This window comes from Cyprinodon variegatus, unplaced genomic scaffold (genome assembly GCF_000732505.1).
Source record: "Cyprinodon variegatus isolate N-32 unplaced genomic scaffold, C_variegatus-1.0 Scaffold742, whole genome shotgun sequence".
Classification (NCBI taxonomy): Eukaryota; Metazoa; Chordata; class Actinopteri; order Cyprinodontiformes; family Cyprinodontidae; genus Cyprinodon; species Cyprinodon variegatus.
The window spans coordinates 178,387-202,030 of NW_015151195.1; the positions used below are offsets into that span (position 1 = coordinate 178,387).

At 37.6% G+C, this 23,644-nt stretch overlaps 1 protein-coding gene across 2 annotated transcripts in view; it reads left to right on the forward strand.

Moving 5' to 3' along the window:
* Positions 1-23,644, forward strand: part of sgcd (sarcoglycan delta) — a 276,254-nt gene that overhangs the window by 101,928 nt on the left and 150,682 nt on the right. Inside the window, exon 1 of one of the 2 annotated variants that reach the window (XM_015395460.1) lies at positions 16,561-16,893. The exons of the other annotated variant lie outside the window; for it this stretch is intronic. Within the exon in view, the coding sequence (XP_015250946.1) occupies positions 16,891-16,893 (3 nt within the window). The 5' untranslated portion in view covers positions 16,561-16,890. Of the gene's footprint in view, positions 1-16,560; positions 16,894-23,644 lie in introns of those variants that run through there. 2 annotated transcript variants of the gene reach the window in all.

The window sequence follows — 23,644 nt, forward strand, 5'->3', positions numbered from 1 at the left end:
ATAACTGATATGAAATAGTGATATACAATGACTGAATAGCTTTGGTTTTCTTCAACTATAATTTAATTAAAACTGTGCTTTGCAGGCAAAAAAGATTCAAAAAGTATTGGTATTGATTATCGTAGTGACATCAAATTGCACCCCCCCCCCCCCCCCCCCCCACACACACACACACACACACACACACACACACACACACACCCACACACACACGTTCTGTTGTCATCTTTTTTCAAAAGGGCAATGATTGAGTTGGTGTCACATTTTAAATAAAAAAAAAATGTTTTCATGTACTTTAAGGTTTCCAGGCAACATTTGAAGCACAGATGATAATCAAATTCACTGCTGCTTGAATAAAGAAAGGTATGCTTTATTTTTATTACTTTTTAGAATTTCCTTTTTGATTGAAAGTGTCTTCTTGTGAATATATACTTTATGCTGTTATTTTATGGGAAGCTTTAGGGACAAAAATATTAAATTCAGCTACAATTCTGCTATTTCTCATATTAGGTTATAAGGTTTTTAACTACTGTGCTTCTTTAATAAGTTATTGTTAGATGGAGACAGGAAATGTTTAATTCAGTTGGTTAAGATTTAATATTTACTGTTATGTCCTTCTTGCATCTGTGAGCAATAGAATGCATTTTTACATTTACATAAAGTCATGTTAATAATCAAAATTAAATTCTCTATCAAATTCCGCACATTCATTGACTCTGCCATTCTAAATCTTCCTATTTGGCAGGAGGAACAGTATTGCCCTTTAGTGAAACTTTCTATCTCCTATGCCGTCTTATATATCTTAAGTTCAATTGACGAGAAGGGCACTCTTTGCAGCTTCTTATTTTTCCCTGTTGCCACTGTGGATAGGGTTTTCTGCGTTCAGTTGAATAGTGCTTCTTGTTATGCTCAAGCTGACCCTGGACTTTGACTTAACGTAGAGCTAAGATGACTTGCTGATATCACTTGTTCTGAAACCGAAAATCTTGAAAATCAGAGAGCCAAAACAGTTGACTCTCATAATTGATTAATCTCACTTTCTAGTTGATATTACACAGATCATTTGTTACAAACAAGGGTAATACAGTAGTTAACCTTTGAGTTTAATAATGCTTTCATTTCTGTACCTTTTTATGCTTTACATCAACACTTCATAACTGATTTACAAGTTTAGCTTAAACTAGAGCGTGTTCCCTACAACTACAGCAATCAGGAACTTAGAAGGTTTTACAACTGCTTTTGGCAGAAAATTCAATTGCTATTAACATCTTATCAAAGGGCTTTTTCAGGGATAATTTTATTACCAAAAAATGGAACAAAAATAAAATACAAGCACATGTGCAAGTACTGTTTTCCGCCCTTTCATTCGCAGTTTGCTCCTAAATAAGTCAGGCTTGATTTAAGTAAGATAGCCATTCTCATTTTCTTGAAAAATATGAAAGGGGAGACACTTCCAAAAAGTCAAATGGTAAACTTGTATTGGGAATATACTTAAGGAACAAGTAACGATTCACCGTTTTCAGACAGATTTCCAGCAAAAACACCTAATACGGCACAATAGCGTGGCCACATTTACCTAGTTGCACAAAAATCTAGAAAAAAACAGTGTGAGAACATGAACCCACACTAGTAAGACTTCCAACAGCTCAAAAGCAGGTGAACGAGCTGTAGCCCAGACAGCAGAGAGCAAGCTTCAGAAAAAGCATCCCTTTGATGCTAGTTACAATAAAACTTTTATAGCTCTAATAGAAATTGTCTATTGGTGACGAACAGCGGTGAATAATGTAAGTGCTGTTTAATATAATACAACTATGTGAATAATTTCATCTTAAATTAATAAAAATTGTTCATTTAAATGGTAAGTAAGTCAGATATATAATGTAATGTAATGTAGATTCCTTTGTTGTCCCACAATGGGGAAATCCACTCTCTGCATTTGACCCATCCCCTTGGGTAGCAATGGGCTGCCATTGTTTGGCAAGCAGGAAGCAGTGTGGGTTTAAGGGTTTTGCTCAGGAACCCAGAATTGAGCACAAGCACTTTGCTCTAACAGACTAGGCCAAGACTCCCCTTGTATATGTAGTGGATAATGTTTGATTTATTGAAAGGTTTTATCTGCAAATCGGTTTAGCTGACATTTAAGCATAGATTCCAACATCTTAGCTGAATTTTTAACTAAATTGTTGAACTATTAGTGCAGCAACACACATATTTAAGGTTTTAACTCTAACATGTGTGATCAGGGTGTTGCTAATAAATTAATCTTTAAATCACCTATTTGCTCTTTACACACAGCCCTTGGTTATAGCCGAAACGACACAATCTGTGTCTTAGAATGTAGCTCAACGCTTTTCGTTTCAAGACTTGCTGAGGGCTTTTATTCACTCAGACTGTCAGTTTCAGCCCTCCTCATTTTCTTCAGTGAATTTTAATGACACCTCAGGTTCTGAACCTTGTGTATCAGACACTGTAATTTCTTATCACCCGTTAGGTAGGTCAGTCAGGCCGTCATGGTGTAAGGCTGAGTTAACCAAGATAACACCGGCCTTGTTACGGTCACTGTCACCTGTACTCCACATTGTAATTATCTAGAAGCAAATGATGTTCTGTCCCTTACACCCTGCTCTAACATCCTTTCCCACATTTCTGCTTTAAACTAACCCTCATGAAATTACTCTCTGCCTCTACTTTCTGAAAGCTAACCAGATGGCTGTTTCTGGTTAATGCACTAAGACTATAAACCGGCTGTAGTGTAACCCGTTTGTCCTTAAATCCTGAATGTCAGAATGTCCACACAATCAAAATGCTTTGATATCTTATGTAGAGGGAATTCAAGTTTCAATTTAGTGAAAAAATTTGTATTAATGTAATTTAATACAACTACATGGAATCAAACGTATGCATTAACACCTCCTATTATCTTGGCTAATGGGATGTTGGAAGTTGCAACTTGACTGTTTTCTGTATGTTTACAAAACGTTTTTTATATCAATTACATGAATATCTGGCCTCTCTTCTTGGTGAAGTAAGGTTTATTTCATTTTTTTTTCACATACATAAGCTTCTGGTTTCAAGCAAAGTCTGCCATTATTAGTAGCCTAAGACTTTGGGCAGATCTTTCGTATAGGGTTTTTTAATTCTAGATTATTATTATTATTTTAGCTGAGTAACTGAGATTGTTATCCTGTTGGAACTCCCTTCATCTAATGTAAACCACCACTTGACCTCAAATGTTTATTTGAGGTCAAGTTAACCACCAATGGGTTCTTTAAAAACACTGTGCCAATTTTGTCCGTTTTATTAAAAGTGGAACTGGTTAATATCAGCAAATGAACCCACTGAAATATGCTACCAACTAGGGGTGTAAATAATAATCGTTTTGTATCGATGCATCGATCCAAAAGCCGACGATCCGATGCATCGACACGTCCGCAAGATAATCGATTAATGTTTTTTTTTTCCCTCCGGTCTATTTTTATCCATTTGCTCCTGGGTGTAATTCTCCCTCCCGTGCTGCGGTGCCGCTAAACCTATTTTGCCCTCCTACCGCGCTTCCTGGTTATACTCTTACAGCAGTTTGTTGCAGCAAGCTTCACACAGACATTTTTAAATTATGCTCAGTATTGAAGCGTGGTCTGGGCTACACGCTGTGGGTCTAGATACGGCCGAGGCGATGAGGAAGTGGGGGCGAGTTTAGTCCGACGACGGAGGGAAAAAAGAGCGGAGATTCAGCTGGAAAAAGGCTCCCAGAGTTCTCGCGCACCTCGCTCTTCTAGCGGGTCAAACTTCACGAGTTGTTTTCTGCAATTTCGGTCATAAAAACAAAACAAGCCTCCTGTCTGCTGCACTGTTTGCGGTCAGCTACAATCTGGGAGAGGAGCAGCGGAGCGTCTCTCAAGGGGCGGTGACGTCAACGCTCTGGAGCCTTCTTCTTCTTCTTTTTTTTAATGGCGGTTGGCAAACAACTTATAGGTGCATTACCGCCACCTTCCAGAATGGAGTATGGACCAGACAAACTATTATATTCTCCCTAAAATACCCGTTCTTCTTAGAAAATTAAAAATACTACCAAAAACTACATCCCCAGATGACCTTTGAAACAATTCCCTTATATGTAGTTTATTTTTATTCCTGTCTAACTCTCTACACAACATCTCTCTTTCCTGAATATATTTATTACATTCTAAAAAAATATGTTGGACAGTTTCTCTGGAGCCAAGGTATTGCATTGAACTCATTACACTGATATTGTGCAGTATTTTTGCAGTATTTTTTGATGCAACTTTTCTACTTCTGTTATTTGCTGTTGTTTCTAAAGAAAATGCATAATGATATTACAGCTTTCATTGATTTATTTCAAACTTGAAACTTTGTTTAGCCTTTAAGGTGTAAAAAAAAAAAATAATAATAATAATAAAAAAAAAATAATTAACCGATTAATCGATTAATCGAATCGAATCGAATCGAATCGTGGTGTATTCTTAAGTATCGAAAATAATCGAATCGTTGGGTCAGGAAATCGATACTGAATAGAATCGCCATGATGGATGTGATTTACACCCCTACTACCAACATGCTTGATAGTTGGCAATGTTTTTTAGGTTTCAAAGTCTTGACCTTGACTCCTCCTAACATATCTTATTCTGCCATCTGCCTGAGTCTGTCTCATTTGATCATAAAACTTTTCAAATTAAGGCATTTGTCTTGTTGATAAAGGCTTTTCTCTCTGTTTGTATTTTCTGTGTCCCTGACAATATAGAGAAACGATTGGCTTAAGGAAAAATGGTGCTTCACAACTTAGATGGCAGTTACTAAACTTAGTGTGTTTTTTTAAAAGCTGGGTTTAGTGTACTAGGACATTTTCTAAGTTCCATATTTAAAGCTTGACTGGTTTAGAGGCATTTGGAAATTTACAAATTTTATGTGGGAATGAAAACAATTATAAAGAGGACAGAAATTTGGACACTTTTTTTTTTTTTAAAGAAATTGGAGATTTTATCCCTGTAAACTGGCTTGAATTCCAGTAATCTCTGGCAGATTATCAGCCATCTTGATATGTTTTGCACGTTTTATGTTGTATTGTGTGTGTATATATATATATATATGTGTGTGTGTATATATATATATATGTGTGTGTGTATATATATATATATGTGTGTGTATATATATATATATATGTATACAATACAGAATTTTGATCTAAGCAATATATTGTTCTAATTATTGTCCTGGCTTATCTCTTCTCTCCAATACTGAAATGAAATTGCCAAAAATGTACATTAATATTTTGACAACTTATTTATGATTTGTTGAGCTATTACAAATTCCCGGACAATAAAGGCTATTCCTGTTTTTCCATCTGTAATTTTTTTTATTACCATTTATCTTAATTTTTTACATATTATAATAGCTATTCGTATAGTCTTTATTGACATGTAACATCTCTCGAGTTCTTCAGTTGATCGCTCAAATGGGATCTGTGTTCTCCAATCACAGTTAAGGTCATTTTAATTTTACAGTACATTAAAATCTATAATCAGTATAATTACTCGAAAATGTGATCTTAGTGAATTGTTCCCTTTGTTCCATTTGAGTTTAGTCAAATTATTTTCTTGGAAAGCTCTTAAAAAAATAATAATGAATAGGAATCTCCAATGTTTTTAATGATGATAAGTTAATATAGTTACAAACTTTTCAGTCATTGCTAAACATAAGCATATGTTAACATTGTATACACCAAGATCAGTGAGGACTGCTTACTTTACATTTGTACAACTGACACTAACTTAAATTATATGTTCAAAGGCATACCTTTTTGGTGCTGTCTAAAACCTCCCAAGTTTACTGTTATCTTAGGGAATTCCCAAACCAAGAGAGGTTCATGAATTTTCAATTGGTTTGATGTCAGAGCTTTGTGAGGGGGTATTCCAAAAGACTTAAGTTGGCAGAATCTGACATACTTGACGTTTTGCCCACACATATTAGAGGGAGACTCAGTGCAGGCTCAAATCTTCAGCCAAACATGTCTTTGACAAAGGTCAGTTATTATGACAGCGCACACATGGTCTGCTTCAAATATTAAACAAATGATAAAGCTCAAGTGTCAACATACCAAGCCTTGGATACCTGTGAGGTGAAAGTTGACTTTCGACACACATCGGAGCCATGAGGACCATTAAAAATGTTGTATAAAAACTGTAAACAGTAGCTAATTGTCATTAATATATAAAGAGAGGGTCATAAAATAACTTTCACTTTACAAAAACATTGGCAAACATACAATATGTACAACAAATACAGTCACTATTTTGGTGCATTTCATTCCCTTACCTTTGGATGAGTTTCAAAGTCCTTTGACACTCAGCAGGTTAAATGAAGTGTAAATTTAAATTATTGGAACAAAAGGGAAACATCCATATCTTCTAGAGATCATCTAATATGTCTGAAAGAATTATTTTTGAGGCAGTAATCTTTTGAGTTTTTTTTTAGAAGCTATTTCCTTTACTGGTAACTAACGAAGCACTCTTCTTTCTTGTTATCAAAGACCCTCTGCTGAGAAACTACTTGATGTACCATCAAAGCACAAAAGTATTCACCCAACCTACTAGAATCAGACGCCCACCCATTCTGGCCATTTAAATGTCTATTTGATGCCCATTAACTGATATTTGTTTCTCCATACATCCCTTCCAAGCCATATTAAATTAACAGGTAATTAATATATTATGGATAATGCAGGTTAAGCTAACCTAGATTAGGAGAGGAGCTGTGTCTTTTGAACTTGTTTCTTGCAACTTTAAATTGAGGGCTTATATGGGAATGGAGTAATATCCTCTACGCAACTCTGTATTTTCAAAATATTTCCCAAGTGAGTTGAGTATTTGCTGAAATATTTTTTTCAATATCTAATTTATTGATAGAGGCATATGAGTTAATTTTCATTCCAAATAAAAATATTAATTCAATCATTCTGATATGTACTTCTTCCTTAAGGGAAAGCCCGATGTCCTAGAAACTCATAACTTCAATGCTTAGATATCTCAGTGAGACGTTCAGGGAAATCATGGCAAACATGACGTTTCATCACTGTAGTGTTTGAACATCTTCACCCTGGTTTATTTTAGAAAGCAAAATCAGGCTCACAGCTTGAGGTCCAAAACAAAGCAAACAAAATAGAAGGTAATTTGATTCCACTTGGAGTTTGAAATAAATAGTCATATTTATTTATGACAGTATCTTAAACAGAAGGTCACCTGTGCTTGTTGCAGCTCTTAAACCCTGTTGCTGCTCTGGTTTCACTCTGTAATTGGCTTTTTTTACACACTCAAAAAACCAGGCTTGGAAAGATCTGGATGCTCTCGCTTAAAGGACCTGGATGGGGATTTTCCTGCCTTAAGTGCGATCCACACAGCAAAATAATAAAAACAACAAAATTTGTGTATAATACAGTTAGAGTGGGGTGCAGAGAAACACCAGGATCGAGGGACAGGTGAGAGAAAGACATCTGCTAGAGCTGAAATATGGGTGGAAAAGATGTCCAAAATCCATCTGACCATATAGAAATGCAGCATAACAGCCTAATTTGCAACTTAAATTGTTTGCTTACGTTTCACACAAAAACTGATTCATTATTTTATCTTTGAGGTAAAAAATAATAACAGATACATTAAAAATGAAACATTTCAAAAGTAAAATAACTGAGGTACAGCTAGAAGTATTGTTACTTCCAGCGTGTTAAAAAAAAAAAGCTCCTGAAGATACAAAACCCAACAATATTTCTATCCTTTGTCCTGTGTCTTTCTTTCCTTAGTTCTATTTTGGATTCTTTCCATGTTTAAAAACTCAGAAAGCATAGAATGAGGTTTTGGTTTGAATATTATGATGTGATAATAGGTTGCCAAATCTATTATGTGTACTGGAAAATCCAAACTTCTTAAAGCCATCGAAACTTTACTGCTAAGTGTGAACCAGGGATGTCTAAAATGTGGCCCTGGGAGCCATTGCAGCTCTTCAGAGTATATTTGCTGGTCTTGACCTTAGTTCCAAAAAGGCACAAATTTGGTTTGCTAACTCTGGAGGTTGATCCAGATACATGTTTAAAGACGTTCTATGTGGGTACTGGTTCACACAAAAAAATGAGGCAGCTAAGTAAGTGCATCACTACCAGTTATTCACTGTGATTGGTCGGTCAGGTTGACTATGTAACACGTCAGGTGCATTGGTGGATCAACATAGAGCTGCAATCTATAGAATGTGACTTAAATGATCCATATGATCTCCTAATCTGATCTAATAAGTAAGGTAAGGAAGAACAGCTCAGCAGTTAACAGAGGGCCATTGTTGCCACTACTGCCACTACCACTGCCAACAAAGGGACCTTTTCACTACATTTAGCAACTTTCAACACCACTTTAGCAACTTTTTACAAAAAGCAACTAGCTACAAATCTTGCCCATTTTTCTGTCTCTGGAATCTTTGGTGACCACATAAAACCTGGGGTCACTCTGTGAGTTTGTCTTCAGTCAGATAAAATACGACATGATTGTTCAGAGTGAAGAGACTTTAAAAAAATATCTCTCATGATCTGCTGCTGTGGGTTTTTGGTTCTGTTCAAGTTTTCACATAAGGTTTTCAGTTAAGCTTTGATTTATGTTATTCAGTGTTTAAGATTTATATCGCTTTTGAATTACCTTTTAGTTTAGCTATTCATTATGGTGTTTTTTTTAGTTATCTGTTTTCTAACATTCTTTAGTCTTTGCTGTAGTTTTAGTTTGCCATTTGTTGTTTACTGTTATCTTTAAATCATGATTCCCATAGAGTAATTTAAAGTCAGTTATCTTAAGTTATCTCCAGTCCCTTTCCCTATCCTCTATTTTCCTCTTGGTCAGTCTGTTGGATTTCTATTCATTAGATTAATTCCCTTTTAGTTTTATCTAACTTCTCTCCTAGTTATATATAAGACCTGTTGAATTCCCTTGTTACTCTCCATTGCCCCCTAGTGCCCCTCTTTTTTCTCCTTAACTCCCTTCTAGCTACATCTGTCCACAACTGCTCCCAAATCGTTGAAACAATCAATTAATGGAGATAAAAAATGCTGTTTTCCCTTTGTCAGGATTAAACAAATAATCTCAATGGGAGGTAATCAGTGGAAAGTTATCAGAACCTTAAGGACAGCTTTTGTCTGTCAATGGCTACGTTCACACTGCCGGCCTTGATGCTCAATACCAATTTTTTTGCTAAATTAAATTTTTTTACGTTGCCATTCATATTTCCAAATATATGCGACTTGTATGCGATCTCCTGTGTGAACTGCAGTTATACAACGCAAGTGCTCTGCATGCGCAGTAGAGGACGTGATGACGTCACAGGCCAGAGTGCTCTTATTTCCGGAAGTAAACATGGATAGTAGTGCCGGCGCGCATCTAGCGGTCTTTCCAACCATAAACAAACAATCTTTTTAATATGGTTAAACATAAATACTGCTCTCTGCATCATCATCTGCCATGGTTGTCATTTTTCGTGCCGCTTCTGCATAGCAAGACTCAGAATAGTGACCCTTGTCGGGTATTAATGACGCGTACAGTAGGTCAGATTCATCCAACCTGGCCATTCACACACAGGTCGTATCTGAAAAAAATCAGATTTGTATCGTATTCAGGACCACATAGCCAAGTGGCCTGGGTCGGATTGGAAAAAATCGGATCTATGTTGCTTAGACAGCCATGAAAAGATCAGATTCAGGTCACATACTGTACGGGCAAAAAAATCTGATTTAGGTCACTTCAGGCTGCAGTGTAGACATAGCCAAAGTGAAAGGAAGAAAAATATCACATTCAACAATTAAGAACAGTGTCCCACATTTGAATTTAGACTTAGACTTAGACAGACCTTATTGTTATTTTGTACACACAGGGTGTACTCAAAACAAACTTTTGTTCAGCACAGCTCATAAGATATTTTAATTTATTAAACATTATTGATAAATGTAAACATATGACTGTATATGATTTACAGATTCCAACATACAGGTTTTTTTTTATAAACCCCATTTTACATTAAGCAGTCTAATGGCATAGGGGAAGAAACTGTTCTGAAATCTGCTGGACCTGCATCGGATGCTTCAAAGTCTCTTCCCAGAGTCCAGCAGGGAGAACAGTCCATGGTGGGGGTGTGAGGGGTCATTTATAATGTTATTGGCTCGGGACAGGCAGTATTGAGAAAAACATTTCTTTAATGGATTTGTCTTTAATTCTCACCACTCTTCTCACCTTCTTCTAGTCTGAGATGCTGCAACTTCCACACCCCAGAGGGAGACAACTGGTCAGAACGCTCTCTATGTTGCTTCCGTAGAAGGTGGTGAGGATAGGTGTGGGCAGGTGGGCTCTCCTCATCCTCCGCTGGAAATACATGCGTTTTTGTGCCCTTTTGACCAGTGAGGTGGTGTTTACAGTCCAATTGAGGGTGTCTATGATGTGCACCTCCACAAATTTGGTGCTGTTGACCACCTCTACAGAGGAGCTGTTGAGCAGTGGAGCGTGGTTAGGCCAGTTATTCCTGAAGTCGACGATGATCTCCTTTGTCTTCTCCACGTTCAGGATCAGGCTGTTATCTCTGCACCAGCCCACCAGCGGCTCCGCCCCCTCCCTGTAGTCCACATCATTGTTGTTTCTGATGAAGCCCACCATCGTGATGTTGTCTGCAAACATCACGATGTGATTGGTGGTGAACCTGGGGACGCAGTCATGTGTTATCAGGGTGAACAGCAGGGGGCTCAGGATGCAGCCCTAAGGGGAGCCTGTGCTTAGGGTGATAACATCAGAGGAGTTCTGTCTGACCCGGACTGACTGAGGTCTGTCTGTGAGGAAGTCTAGCAGTCAATTGCAGAGGATGTATTGAAGCCCAGCTTTTTCATCAGTTTTCCTATCAGATGCTACTGGATGACGGAATTGGAAGCTGAACTGAAGTCCATGAACAGCATCCGCACGTGGGTGTTCTTCTCCTCCAAGTGTGGTAGGCTCAGGTGAAGAGCAGCAGAGATGGCGTCCTAAGTGGAGTGGTTCTATCGGTAGGCGAACTGGAGCGGGTCTAATGTGGGCAGCAGACTAGAGATGACGTGTTCTTTAACCAGCATTTCAAAGCACGTAATCATGATTGGAGTCAGTGTGACAGGCTGGTAATCATTGAGTGAGGTGACCTGAGGCTTCTTTGGGACTGGAATAATGGTGGCAGAGTTCATGCATGTTGGCACTACGGATTGGTCCAACGCGGTGTTAAAAATGTCTGTGAGGACACCAGCCAGCCAATCTGCACACTCCTTGTACACCCGTCCAGGCATGATATCAGGGCCTGGGGCTTTTCTAGGGTTGGTTCTCTTCAGAGTTTTCATCAATTCATCTATGTCCAGGTTTAGTGCCTCCTACCCCTGGTGTGGAATGGCTTTCACTGCTGGAGTTTTGTTTAGTGACTCAAACCTTCCAAAGAAGTTGTGCAGTTCATTTAGGAGGTCAGTGTTTGCTGCATCTACCGGGGGGTCAAGTTAGCCAGATTGAAATCCCCAGCAATGATGAAAACACCCTTTCTGTGTGCAGATTGAAGCTCAGAGATGATATGATACAGATGCCTGATATAGAGTCTTCATGGCCTCTTTTGTTTCAGCACTGGGGGGCACGTAAACAGCAGTGATGCTAACCACACTGAACTTTCTGGGCAGATAGAATGGTCTGCAGTTAACAGTCAGAAACTCAATGTCTGGAGAGCAGAAGCTGTCGACCGATCTAGATCCAGCCTCACTTCCTCAATCTTGCGCATCTGTTGGCTTGGCCTGGTAGGTGATCCCACTGTTGTTTTGTTTACCTTCGCCAGTAGCTCTCTGCAACTTTTTAAACGGTCAAGAATGTCTGTATTTAAAACATTTTGTGACCGTAGCTCCAGCAGGTGTTGGCAATCATAGATGCAGGATTGATGTCTGGTTTGTAGCGTTTTAAGCGGCTTATTCTCTGAAATTGTTAAGAACTGTTCTTGGCCACTGCCTGGAGACGCCCCCATTTTGGTAGTAAAGGCAGCTGCCAAGGTAGTAGAGTCAGATGCCAAATTATGAAAGGTAAAAATTTGTGCTTTTTCAAATGTAAAGAAAGCAGAGCCAATCTGGGCAATCAATCGTAGCCTAAATGCTGCACCCCATCTCATAACACACCGGTGCACAGGCCCAGGGGACCACCCAACACACCCTGCAGAGAGTAAGTCTCTGGGCTGGTCTGGGAGGGCCTTGGGGTTCCCCCCAGCTGGAGTAGGAGTAGGACAGGGAAGTCTGGGAGTCTCTGCTGAGACTGTTTTCTCTGGGACCCGGTTCTGGATAGGTGGAAGACGACGAGTACAAGTAAGAAAAGGAAACTACATTGAAAGGAAAGAAAACACTGCCACAGACTGTTTAATAGTATGTAACCGGGTAAGACCACTGAAAATTTATTCTCAGAGAGCGTTTTGTAAAGTTTGACGAACATATTTTTCTATTTGAAGAGTAAAGCACGATAAGCCCGCATTGTCTCAACAGTTATTTAGCATCCTAGTTATTTCAAATAGTTTTAATTGAAGTTCAAAGAATGTCTGATACTCTGTATCATTTTTTTTTTCTGCTCTCCTGGGCTCCTTCCATGACTGTGGAAGTCTGAATGTGCCCTTCCTGCTGTGTATACATCCTGTGTTTCCAAATGGAACAAACCTGGCTGATTTTATCTTGCAATTTAAACATTTTAAATTGTATTTTCCCAAAAGCAGATGTGTTTTAACCTTGCCACTGTCTCTGTTCCTGTCTGAATTATACCATTGCTGCTGAATTTCTGAGTTGATTGACTGAAATAGACCTCTGGTCCGTTTCAGTCGGATCTATGCAAGCACAGTTACAGAGAATCGTGTGTGGGCTGACCAACCATAACTTCAATGAGATTAAAGTGCTACGGTACAACCTCATGCAATCTGATTTTCTGTCAGATCGGAGGGCAAACCATGTCTGGTGTGTTTAGGCCTTTCTGTGTCATGTCCATTGTCCATGTCAGCGAAGCACTGACAACCCCTTCCCGACCACTTTATTTTTTCATCCTAAATACAAGCTAACTGATAAGAGTTTGTCTGTTACAATAAGTCTTCAACTTCCTGGTTTGAAGCAGTAAAGTTAGGTTATTTTATATAGTATGATCTCTTATTTGTGGGAAGTGGTGAAAAAAATTGGCTTAGGATGGTGTTTCTTGAGAGACTTTAGCTAAAAATGTTACTACTACTAACACGCTAACAAAACATTGTAATGCATGGTAACTTTAATTGTTTAACTTTGCAGAAGTTGATCTTTCTTTAGTATATCTGCCCTGTTTATATGTTAATTATTTTAAACAGCCATACAGTTTTTCTTCTTTCTTCACAGAACCCATAGAAGGGGGCTTCCCTTGTATTTATTGATTAATACATCATCAAGTGGAGCTCGAGCAGCAGTTTAGGGACAACAGACAACCTCCCCTCCTCTCTGTGGCTTTCATCGAAGCTCCGCCCTTATGATTCAGGACTCTTCTCATCTTTTGGACAATCAGTCTTACTGTTGTTCTTTTTTTTTTTTCCAGAGTTTTGGGCTCTTTTGCAGTAAAAGGGAGAAAACTTTTCTTTTTATTTGTAGACATTAAAATACACTGGGGAGAAATGGAGATTTAGGGTGTAAGACTATTTGTAGCTTAACCCTTTTTTGAGTTTTTTTAGAAGCTGTTTTCTTTACCTGTTACTAACGAAGAACCCTTCTTTCTTGCTATCAAAGACCCTCTGCTGTGAAACTACTTGATGCACCATCAAAGCACAAAAGTATTCACCCAACCTACCAGAATCAGTTTCGCCACAAACAAGCTGGCAGAGAGAATGGGATCAGTGTGTCTGTAAAGAGAAGAGGCAGGAAGAGAGGGGGAAAGAAAATGGAGCTTTGTAGGAGAAGCTTTCCGAAGCTTTTCCTCCCTCGCTGTCAGACCGCAGAACATTAAAGTGGGAGAGAGGAATTTGCATTCTTTAAATCGTTCTCTGTTCTTCATAACTCACATGCTGACGATCTAGCTTTTAAAATTGCACAACCAATCTGTTGAGCAGTTGAGAGAAAAATCCATATACATCAAAAGAAACAACAAAACTGCTAGAAAACAAATAAAGAACATATACAAATTCAAGCAAATATGAGTCATTTTGTGTGTATAGTTCATACAATTTCCACACACTTACTGTATAGGCAGTTTTATTGCAGATATTTAAAATTTCTATTAATAACTGTCTTGTTGTCGGTCCTCAGGACATTTTCCTCTACATCCTTTGGGATCATCATTTGTCTTCTGAGAATGTGAGAAAGATTATTTCATTGTTTTTGGTCACAAGGTATTTAGATTTTGGACCTCTAACGTTACTCATAGGAACTCTACCAAGTAATATGAATATGTTTGGTTTGGCTGGTCATTTATAGAAAGATGCATGGCTATAAACTTTACTGTTCCTTTCTTTGTTTAAAACATTTTTCTAGACAGTTTTAGCCCTTTCCAGATGATGAATGTCAGAGTTTTTTATGATGTATTATTTATTTTTGACAGCTTAATTCCATAATGTCGGACAGGTTCTGTTGAAGTTACCTTGATTCTATATGTCTCATATTATATATATATATATATATATATCACAGGTCAATATGTTTTTTATGATTTGATAAATTTGTTTTGACTGACCTAATCCCTGCCATGTTTGGTTTGCTCTAGGTAAGGTTCCTAATTAGGAATACAGTAAATCACCAGCTTCATCACAATACGATGTGACATTGCAGATATGACAAAGACTGTCACAATACCATCTTCCATCTTCCATTCTATTAGTATCACAAATCTAAGAGCAGTACTTTAATATATAAACTGCCCATCTTTCACAATTCAGATATTAATATCAGCTCACCAAAACCACCTCAGTTGTCAAGACCATTTTATTTCTAAGTTCTAAGTTATTGGGGACTGAAACCAAAATCATTATTTTAACTGTAAAAAGAATAATAATAGAAACCTGCTTACCTCTCTTGCTTTTTTAAATTTCAAACTAAAGAGATAATTCAAAGATGATGGTATGGGCTGATGTATACATTTTGCATCAATATCAAAAGATCAATGTTCATTTAATCAATTTGGATCATTGTATTTTTTAATCCTGAGAGTACTAATGTTGACAAAATTCGCTGTGACTAGGTAAAAAATAAGGCTTTGATCTGCTCAGTTTTGATTATGATGAGAAACACCAACTAAACCAGGCATTTATTAAGAACCAAACAATATAAATCAGTTCTAAAACAGAGGTGTAGATGGCTTGAATGACAGAAACATACAAACCTACAGTGTCAGTAAGGATCCATCTAAAGTTAGAAAATTGACTGGTGACCTTTAGTTTGTATTTTGAAGTTAGCTATGAGTTTTTTGGTAGTTTATTATATAATTTGTGAGCATAGTCTTTCAGTTTTTTTCGTATTTTTCTTATTGGAAATATGAAAGCTAATAAAAACCAATTTCCAGGGAAATATAATAGGCTGAGATAATCATCTGGTTAAAATATGCATTTTATCTCTTTGTAGCCATGAAAATACACATTTTCTTATGTTTTGTTAAACTGAACATTTTGAAGATGCTATATTAGGGTAGTTTCATAGACTTGACAGTTTTATCTGAGGAGTTTTTATTATTTACAAGGATGTGATGTTTGAATTATATTGTATCGACCAAAATATACCGTAAGACATATATCATGATCAAGTATTGGCTATGTCTTTCATCCCACCTTGTCTAAAGTTCAGTCTGTTTTGTGCATATCTACCTCTGTATGGCTCATCCACAAATCAAGACAGGTTCAGATCATACAAACAATCCCACATCTCTGCAGACCTCACACATCCTTGGCCCAAACTGCTCAGACCTTTACCATCAGGTCAGCACTGCTGAGACTGTTTCTTTTCCCGGATTGTCTCTCTCGATAAACACTTAACAGTCAGAGGGCTCAGTCTCATACCACACATATTTTCACAGTTTCACCACGTCTTCCTCTTTAGCAGACATACTGTGCTTATAGATATTAACAAAATTAATTCTGTTCATACTTTTCTCTATATTAATATTCAAATTGCCATCATTAAGAGCAAAGTCCATTTTTGTGCACAGACTTCAGCCAAATGTTTTCATGAACATAGTCCCCATAACATGAATTTTAAAATGATTGTTTCCTCATCTTTTAGTGTATTGGAACTGCAGTTAGTAAGAAACTTTCAGGTCATTTCACACGGTTAGGCACCTTTCTGATTGTCAGGCCTGTATCTGATATATTTGCCCATAAAGCACAGTGACAGTAGGCTGGGAAAATAAAGGAGGTTGTCATGGCAAAATAACACTCTGGGGTGAGTCCCGCCTCTTTAAACTTGAGATCCGAAGCCCACATGTGTTCTAAATCTGGCAGGAAGGCAGGGTTGGAGCACAGAGACAGGAGGCTGGAGCAATAAGACTCTCCACAGTGGAGCAGCCACTTCTGAAAAAAGGAAAGAGTCAGAGAGGAGGGTCACCAAGCGTCCAGGAAACGACTACCAAACTCAGAGGCTCGTACAGAGGAGGCGGGGAGCAGTTAGTTGTTGGAAAAGCTGACAGGCGAACAAGTCAGAGGGGAGGGGAAAAGTAAAGAGGTGGCTGCCTTGACTCTGCTTTGGTCATTGAAGGCCTCATGCAGTTTCACAGCAGCAGCTTTGTTCCATTTTTATCTTCCTGACACTCGCTGATTTTCACCAGAGCTCACCAAGAGCCCAGGAGGGAGGGAAATAAAGGAGTATATCACAGGAGGGGGGGAACACAAAGGAAAGAAAACATGGTAAGTTTGGTTTCACTGCCTTGTTGTGAATGCTCATTACATGTGATTGTTGGTGGGCGGGTAGGAGGGTCCAGCTCTGATTGCAGGGAACTTCCTACTCCAACATAAAGTAAAGTTCCTCCTTTAGTTTACTCTGCTTCTGAATTACTCTGCTCCAAATCTTATTACCACCTTGTAAACATAGTTTCTGAGAGCGTTGGAGCTTGAACTAACTTTCGGAAAGCCAGTTGTCTCCAGATTCAACCTTTTCCACCAAGGAGTGGGTTGGCTGCTTGCCCCTTTTCCTCATAACATTTGGTTTCAGTTGCTCTGTCCCTTTGGGGAATAAGCTGCTATAAATAAACAACAAGCAGAGTGTGGACAGACTGCAGCTGACTGTCTGCGTTTACTTGACACACGACCCAACACAGGCTAATGCTGAAGACTTTAGACATAGATTCAACTTTATTTATCAGGGTTGGAATGGTTGTATGTTTAGCTTAATCTGGACAAAAAATATGCTTATATGTGAGATCTGCTTTAACAGAACCAATAAAAAGATAATGCAGTGTAAAAACAAGCATAGAAAAACAGAAATCCCTAGAGGAAAGCAACCAGTTAGGTCATTAAGTTGGTAAATGAGTGCTTCATCTGTTACCACCACTTTTTTCCTTTTGGTGGAGGTTCTAGATATGCTGCCTCTTTATATTTCTATCTTTCATTTGCATTTTGGCCAAAATATAAAAAAAAATTAGAATATTGCTTTTGGAGTGCTCACTGTTTCCATCGGCCTCTTTGATACGTCTGGCAGGACACTATTATATTTAAGTGGATTTTTCTAGAAAAACAAAGTTTGATTTCAATAGATCACACAGTCATCATTTCACTGTTGACAAGAAATGGACGGTACAGGATGGTAAACTTTTAAAGCAGTTGTTAAAGTTTTAGTAAATCTCAAGTTTCTCTTCAGTTTCCAGTTCAACTTTCTCCTCTCATAACTGTTAACCCAAACAACTTTCAGGCAGTCACTAAAGTAAGTTAAGTTTATTTATAAAGCGCCTTTCATGGTGTGTTTCTGAAAGATTTGCTGTGTTTTTTCTCCAAATATCAACCTATCTACAAGAAGTATGATATATACTCCAAAATTACACCCTTGGGAACTTGTTTATCTTCAGATGGAAAACTTTCAGATCCAAAGATCCCACAGAGATATTTCAAAGGGTCTTATTATCCCCATTTTTTAAAAGTTTTTTTTTCTGTTTTCTGTAGACCTTTGGAAGCGTAACGAAACCACAGGCTGGCCATGCTTGATTGCACTTATTGGAATACATAGGGTTTGTGCTATCCCCTAAGGACAGTTTTTAGATGAAAGATACAAATAACATACTTCATACTGTGCAAGGCAGGAGCTTCTGTTCCAGCTATGTAAATACAAATTTAAAATATATCCTTATTTGTCAGAAATTCTTGACAAAAAAAAAAAAAAAACCTCCTGAAACTGTAATGAGATTTCTTTTCAGCTTCTACACCTAAGTTTATAGAAATTATATTTTGCCTCCTCCCACCTGAGTAGTTAAAGTTAGAGATTAAAACAATAATGGGCAGAGTATAAAACCATAATCTTCCTTCAAACCCCCTACATATAAATGAGGAGATGAACAAGTAAGATAGGATGAAAGAGTCATTAGCAGGAAGAGAGGAACAAGAAAAGCTTATTTTGTAAAAAAAAAAAAAAAAAAAAAAAAAAAAAAAGGCAGGTAAGAAAGCCAAAAAACAAATTTTGGAGAAGTGGAGAAATCAGTGCACAGAAGGAAAGAGAACATAAAAGATTAGAAGTATGGAAACAATAAACCGAGAAAATACATGAACAGTTATTGTGGATAAAAAGATGGGAAAATGAAAATTAAAGGAAGGAGTTATGGAAAGAAATGCAAATTTAATAAAGATGGATGACAAAAAATGAAGAACTAAAAGAAGGATGCAGCACTGGTGATGATAATTTAAAAGGGTGTGGAAGGGGGATTGATAAAATGAGGCAAGGAAGGAAACTTTAACAGTATGGATGGAAGGTGAAGTGTGAAACAAGAAAGGAAGGAATGAACAAATTTAGGAAGAAACAGGACGGAAACAAAGGCAACTAAAACAGAAGGATGAAGGTAAATTCAAAAGTGGGAAAAAAAGAATAATTAGCAGTGGTAATGAAAAAAACTGGAAAGAAGCATCTAAATGTTTATATTCACATTTGTAGCTGTTTAAACTTCAGCATTTATTAAGATGAATAATTAAATTATGCTGAAATGCATCATCTCGATATGCAGGAGTCATCTTATAGTCGGTACCTGGGCTTCATCCCTCCAGGTTCCCAAGACACAATCATGTGTCTGCACATACATGTCACAATAGACCAGCACTTTCCCTTAAAACTGTTTAATCCATGTAGTTTTGTAACACCACTATGTCTGATAGAGCCCACACTGGATTATTAAGGCTGCAGATTGAAACAAGTTGTGTTTCAGTTTGTGATACCTAAAATTCGTCCTTAGGTTTAAAGGTTTTCTTCTTCTTAAAGAATGTGGTGTCTGTGTGGGATATATATATAAATACAACACTTGAAATGTCTGGGTCAAGACCTTGGTTGTGTGTTGACTTTATATTGAAACTATAAAATAGTGTGAAGCTTCAGTGCTATGTTTTCAGCCAGCACTGCTTTTTGTCTCATCTCTCTTCTGCCACTGCGAGGAAGATGTCCAGAGCCCCTCTGAGACTCTGACATGTAAAACATCCCACCTGTTCCTGGTCTCATGGCAGCTGAAGGTCCACACAAAGTTATATTAGGAAAAGAGTCACAGCTATAAACATCCCTCGCCTCAGAACCCGACTCTCTGTCTCTGTCTCTGTCTCTGCAGACGGCTTCAAATGTTGTGACCACGGGCAGACGAAGCTCAGAGTGCATTGCATCACTTGATTTACAGTCTGCAGTTTTACTTTGAAATTCATGGAAATGGAACCACTTACATAGGGAGTAGTATTCCAGTCCACTTTTTCTGTACATAAACAGCATTCACAAGGAAAATAGGTTTGCATTTTTTTTTTTTTTTTCCAGAGGAAGCATTTATAGATCAAATATATGTAATAACATATGTAATAAATACTGCTAGTGATTTAGCATGAAGAAAAATTAGGATATAATGAAATGTATTCAGTGTATTACCAACTCAAAAATCATATCCAAATAGAAAGGACCCACCGCCTAATGTATTTGCTGCTCTCTGTGTTTTTCCCTTGTAGACTTTTTGATGAAGCCCAATTTGCTTAAATACAGTTAGGAAACTGCAGTTTATCTTAATTTGAGGATTCCTGCAGGAGGATGCAGTGTTATACCGCTCTTTTCACACATCACAACGTCATGGCTGAATTGTACAACAAAGAGGTTTTACAAACGGCTGGAGCAACAATAATGTCTCTTTTCAATCACCCTTCAGTTCATAAAGTTTGGGTGATATTTATTTTTGGGAAGCTCTCATATCAAACCCTTAAATTAAGGTCTGGATATTGACTAGACTTTTACAGTAAGACCAAGATATGGCCAATGGACTGATGGCCTTATTACTGGCTGGAGAAATCTTTGGTATAAATAGCAAACCATGGGTGTTTTATTGACTGCACGGTAACAAAATCATTGAGTCTCCACTACCATGCTTGTACGTTTAGGCTAAATGACTTTGCTTTGGTCTTTCTATCCACATACGATGAGGTAGTTCAGATGCAGGCTTTCAAACCTTGACTAGGCTTCCTTTGTTTAGAGAGAAGATCATTTGTCCTGTGTTCCTGACACAGAATTTATTTGTCCAGCCTTTTCCTGATTCTTCTTTTTTGTACATTAATGTCAAAATGTGAAATGACGCATTTTGACTTCATTTAAAATCAGGTGTGTCCACTTGTGAAAATTTGTCTCCGCAAAAAGATGGACCTTTAAGGGGATTTGTCATTTTGTTTATTTAGTCCCCTTTGAGCCTCAAAATAAGTTTTTTCACTAGGTGACATCAGCAGAGAATCACATATGCTGTTGCCATCTGTTAGCAGTATGTGCCTGTTTCTGAGGCTTTGACTCTTGTTTCGATTATTTAATCAGGTTACAATGTTTATATTGTAATCAGCACACTATTATGTCTTTCACCTCCAATACGATATTTTTGTGCATTTCACACTTGATATTGGATTTTTCTCCTTTTTTTCATTCCTTGGCTGGGGATGTAGTGAAGACTTTCTTGGCTCCATTGCATCATTATTAACACTTGTGCACTGTGCTGTACATTTGGTCTTGTTATGGTAAAATGGACAACTCTTAAGTTTGGCAATAAATAGAGCAGAAATATAAAAATAACAGATAAATGACAACAGAGTGTCATAAAGTAATAGGAAAACCTTTGTACTCAACCAGAATATCTGAGCAATTCATGAAGTTTAAGTACGTAGGAAAGCCACTTTAAATTCTTGGAGAAATTCTTCCTACCCATCCGCAGATCAATGGGCAGCTATAGTTTCTTTTCTCAAATCAATGAAGATGATTGATTGATCAATGACTTTGACAAGCTGCACCTTGCTGCTAATTAACCTCGCAGGGATGGAGATGTTGGTGAGAGAAGGTTAATTTGATGCCATTACAGAGCCTGACTCTGCTAACATCCAGTATTTAAAAAATAAAGAATGTAATACATTTCTGTTGGCATTTTAGGTGATGAGGTTAAATATAGATTCAATTGGTAAAAACTATGGTCTATCCCTAGACTCACTCAGCTTCCTACGGATGCCTGTAGGAGACAAAGCAGCTTCATAACCTACAGTGGAACCTTCTAAAGCTAAGAAATATGGGGTGGAATGTCCCCCAAAAATGTTTTAATCCTTGTTGTTTTCCTGATTATTAAAAATGGTAAAAACCAATGCTCTATTTTGTTATCTGAATATCATTGTGTGTTTAAAATATTCACTGGTTTTTTTCATAAGTGTTCATAATGCTTTAATAAGTATGGGATTAGTACAGCAAGTGTCTTGGGCATATTTCATCAATAATTTTTCTTAGGCATTTTTAAGTGTCTAAAATACCCCAGAATTAATGTAGAAATTAACAGAATATTCAAATTAGCATTAGTTTTTTAATACTGTTTTGTTTTAGCATTTAAAACATATTTCATGACTTTTATGCTAATCCTGACATAGTGAAGACAAAACACCAAAGACTATTAAAATACTAAACATGAATATGTAAAAGAATAGTCATTTAAATCCCTACATTTTAAACGACTTTTATGTGAAATCATAATGGTTCAATTGTTTAAAAACAACAGAGTCTCATACACTATAATTATTAGATTTCTTCCAATTTTTTGGACAGAGTGTCTCTGTAACACTGTCTCTGTTTAAAACAAAATGGTAATGCTAATGTCAGCTTTACCATGAACATGCTCGGGCTGCTAAGGCCAAAGAGTCATGAAATTAACTTAGCTTGAATTATATTTTTCTTAAAAAGGACACCGCTGTTCTGGTAGAGCTCAGCAGGTTAACTCAGCTTTGTGAGCGCATTCAATTAAAATGTGTTCTATTAAGCACTTTGTAGAATATCAGTCTAGCCAAGATTAAGCCAAAAGTACTTAATAAGTCTTGTTTAAATGCTTCCTTACCCAGAAACAGATTTGCCAGATATTTAACCAGATTCTTGTCCTAAAGCAGCCTGGATGAAAGCCTGCAAGGGTTAACAAAATTAAAATATTAAAAATATAAAAAAAGAAGGGTGTCAAACTAGATTTATTTTAAAGTATTGAATATAAGTATTACATGGGCTACATAAAAAATAGACACAGCAGTTGAATAGAAGAAATAAACTATCAAGTAATGATGATCAGCTTGTATTTTAAGCTTTCCCCCCATTTGTAAGGCTGAGTCAAACCAAACTCGTTTGAACTGTTCTCCTTCTTTCGGTTATCATCATGACAACAGGTGAAGATAGATGAGCTGGTGAATTCTTAACTTCTCCTTTTGGCTCACTTTTCTTATTCAGCACAACAAACTGAAATCAGAAAGCAAAGCCTCCCCCCATCTTTCTGTCCATCTCTTGTCTAAAAAACAGAATGAGAAATAGTGCATCCTTCTCATTGTATCTCTGCAAAGAATTAAAACTATTTATCCAAATAAGGCAATTTTTTTTGCTTGCTATTATGTTTTGGGTTAAGAGGATGTTCATGCATATGTCAGGATATTTTTCTTAGTGTAAGAATTCTTGTCTTCTGTGCATAATGCCAAACTTAAGGTTTTTAGATACTTTAATATTATACAATTTGACAACACAAACTGACAGTTCAAGGCCCGGTTCCAGCTTTCATGTCGTGTCCTTGGGCAAGACACTTGACCTGCATTGTCTACTGATGGTGTCAGAGGGCCCGGTGGCGCCAGTGTATGGCAGTCTCGCTTCTGTCAGTGAGCCCCAGGGCAGCTGTGGTAACAATGTAGCTTGCCATCATCAGTGTGTGAGTGTGTGCATGAATGGGTGAATGACTGAATGTAGTGTAAAGCGCTTTGATCAAGTCTCCTGCCTTGGGAAAAAGCGCTATATAAGTACAGGCCATTTACCATTTAAAGTGGTGTGTTGGCCTAGTGGTTAGGGTTTTGCGCGTGGATCCCAGAGGTTCTGAGTTCAAGTCCCACTCTCACGGACAACCGGTCTGGGTCCCTGCGCACAATGGCAGCCGCACAATGGTAGCCCACGGCCCCCCAAAGG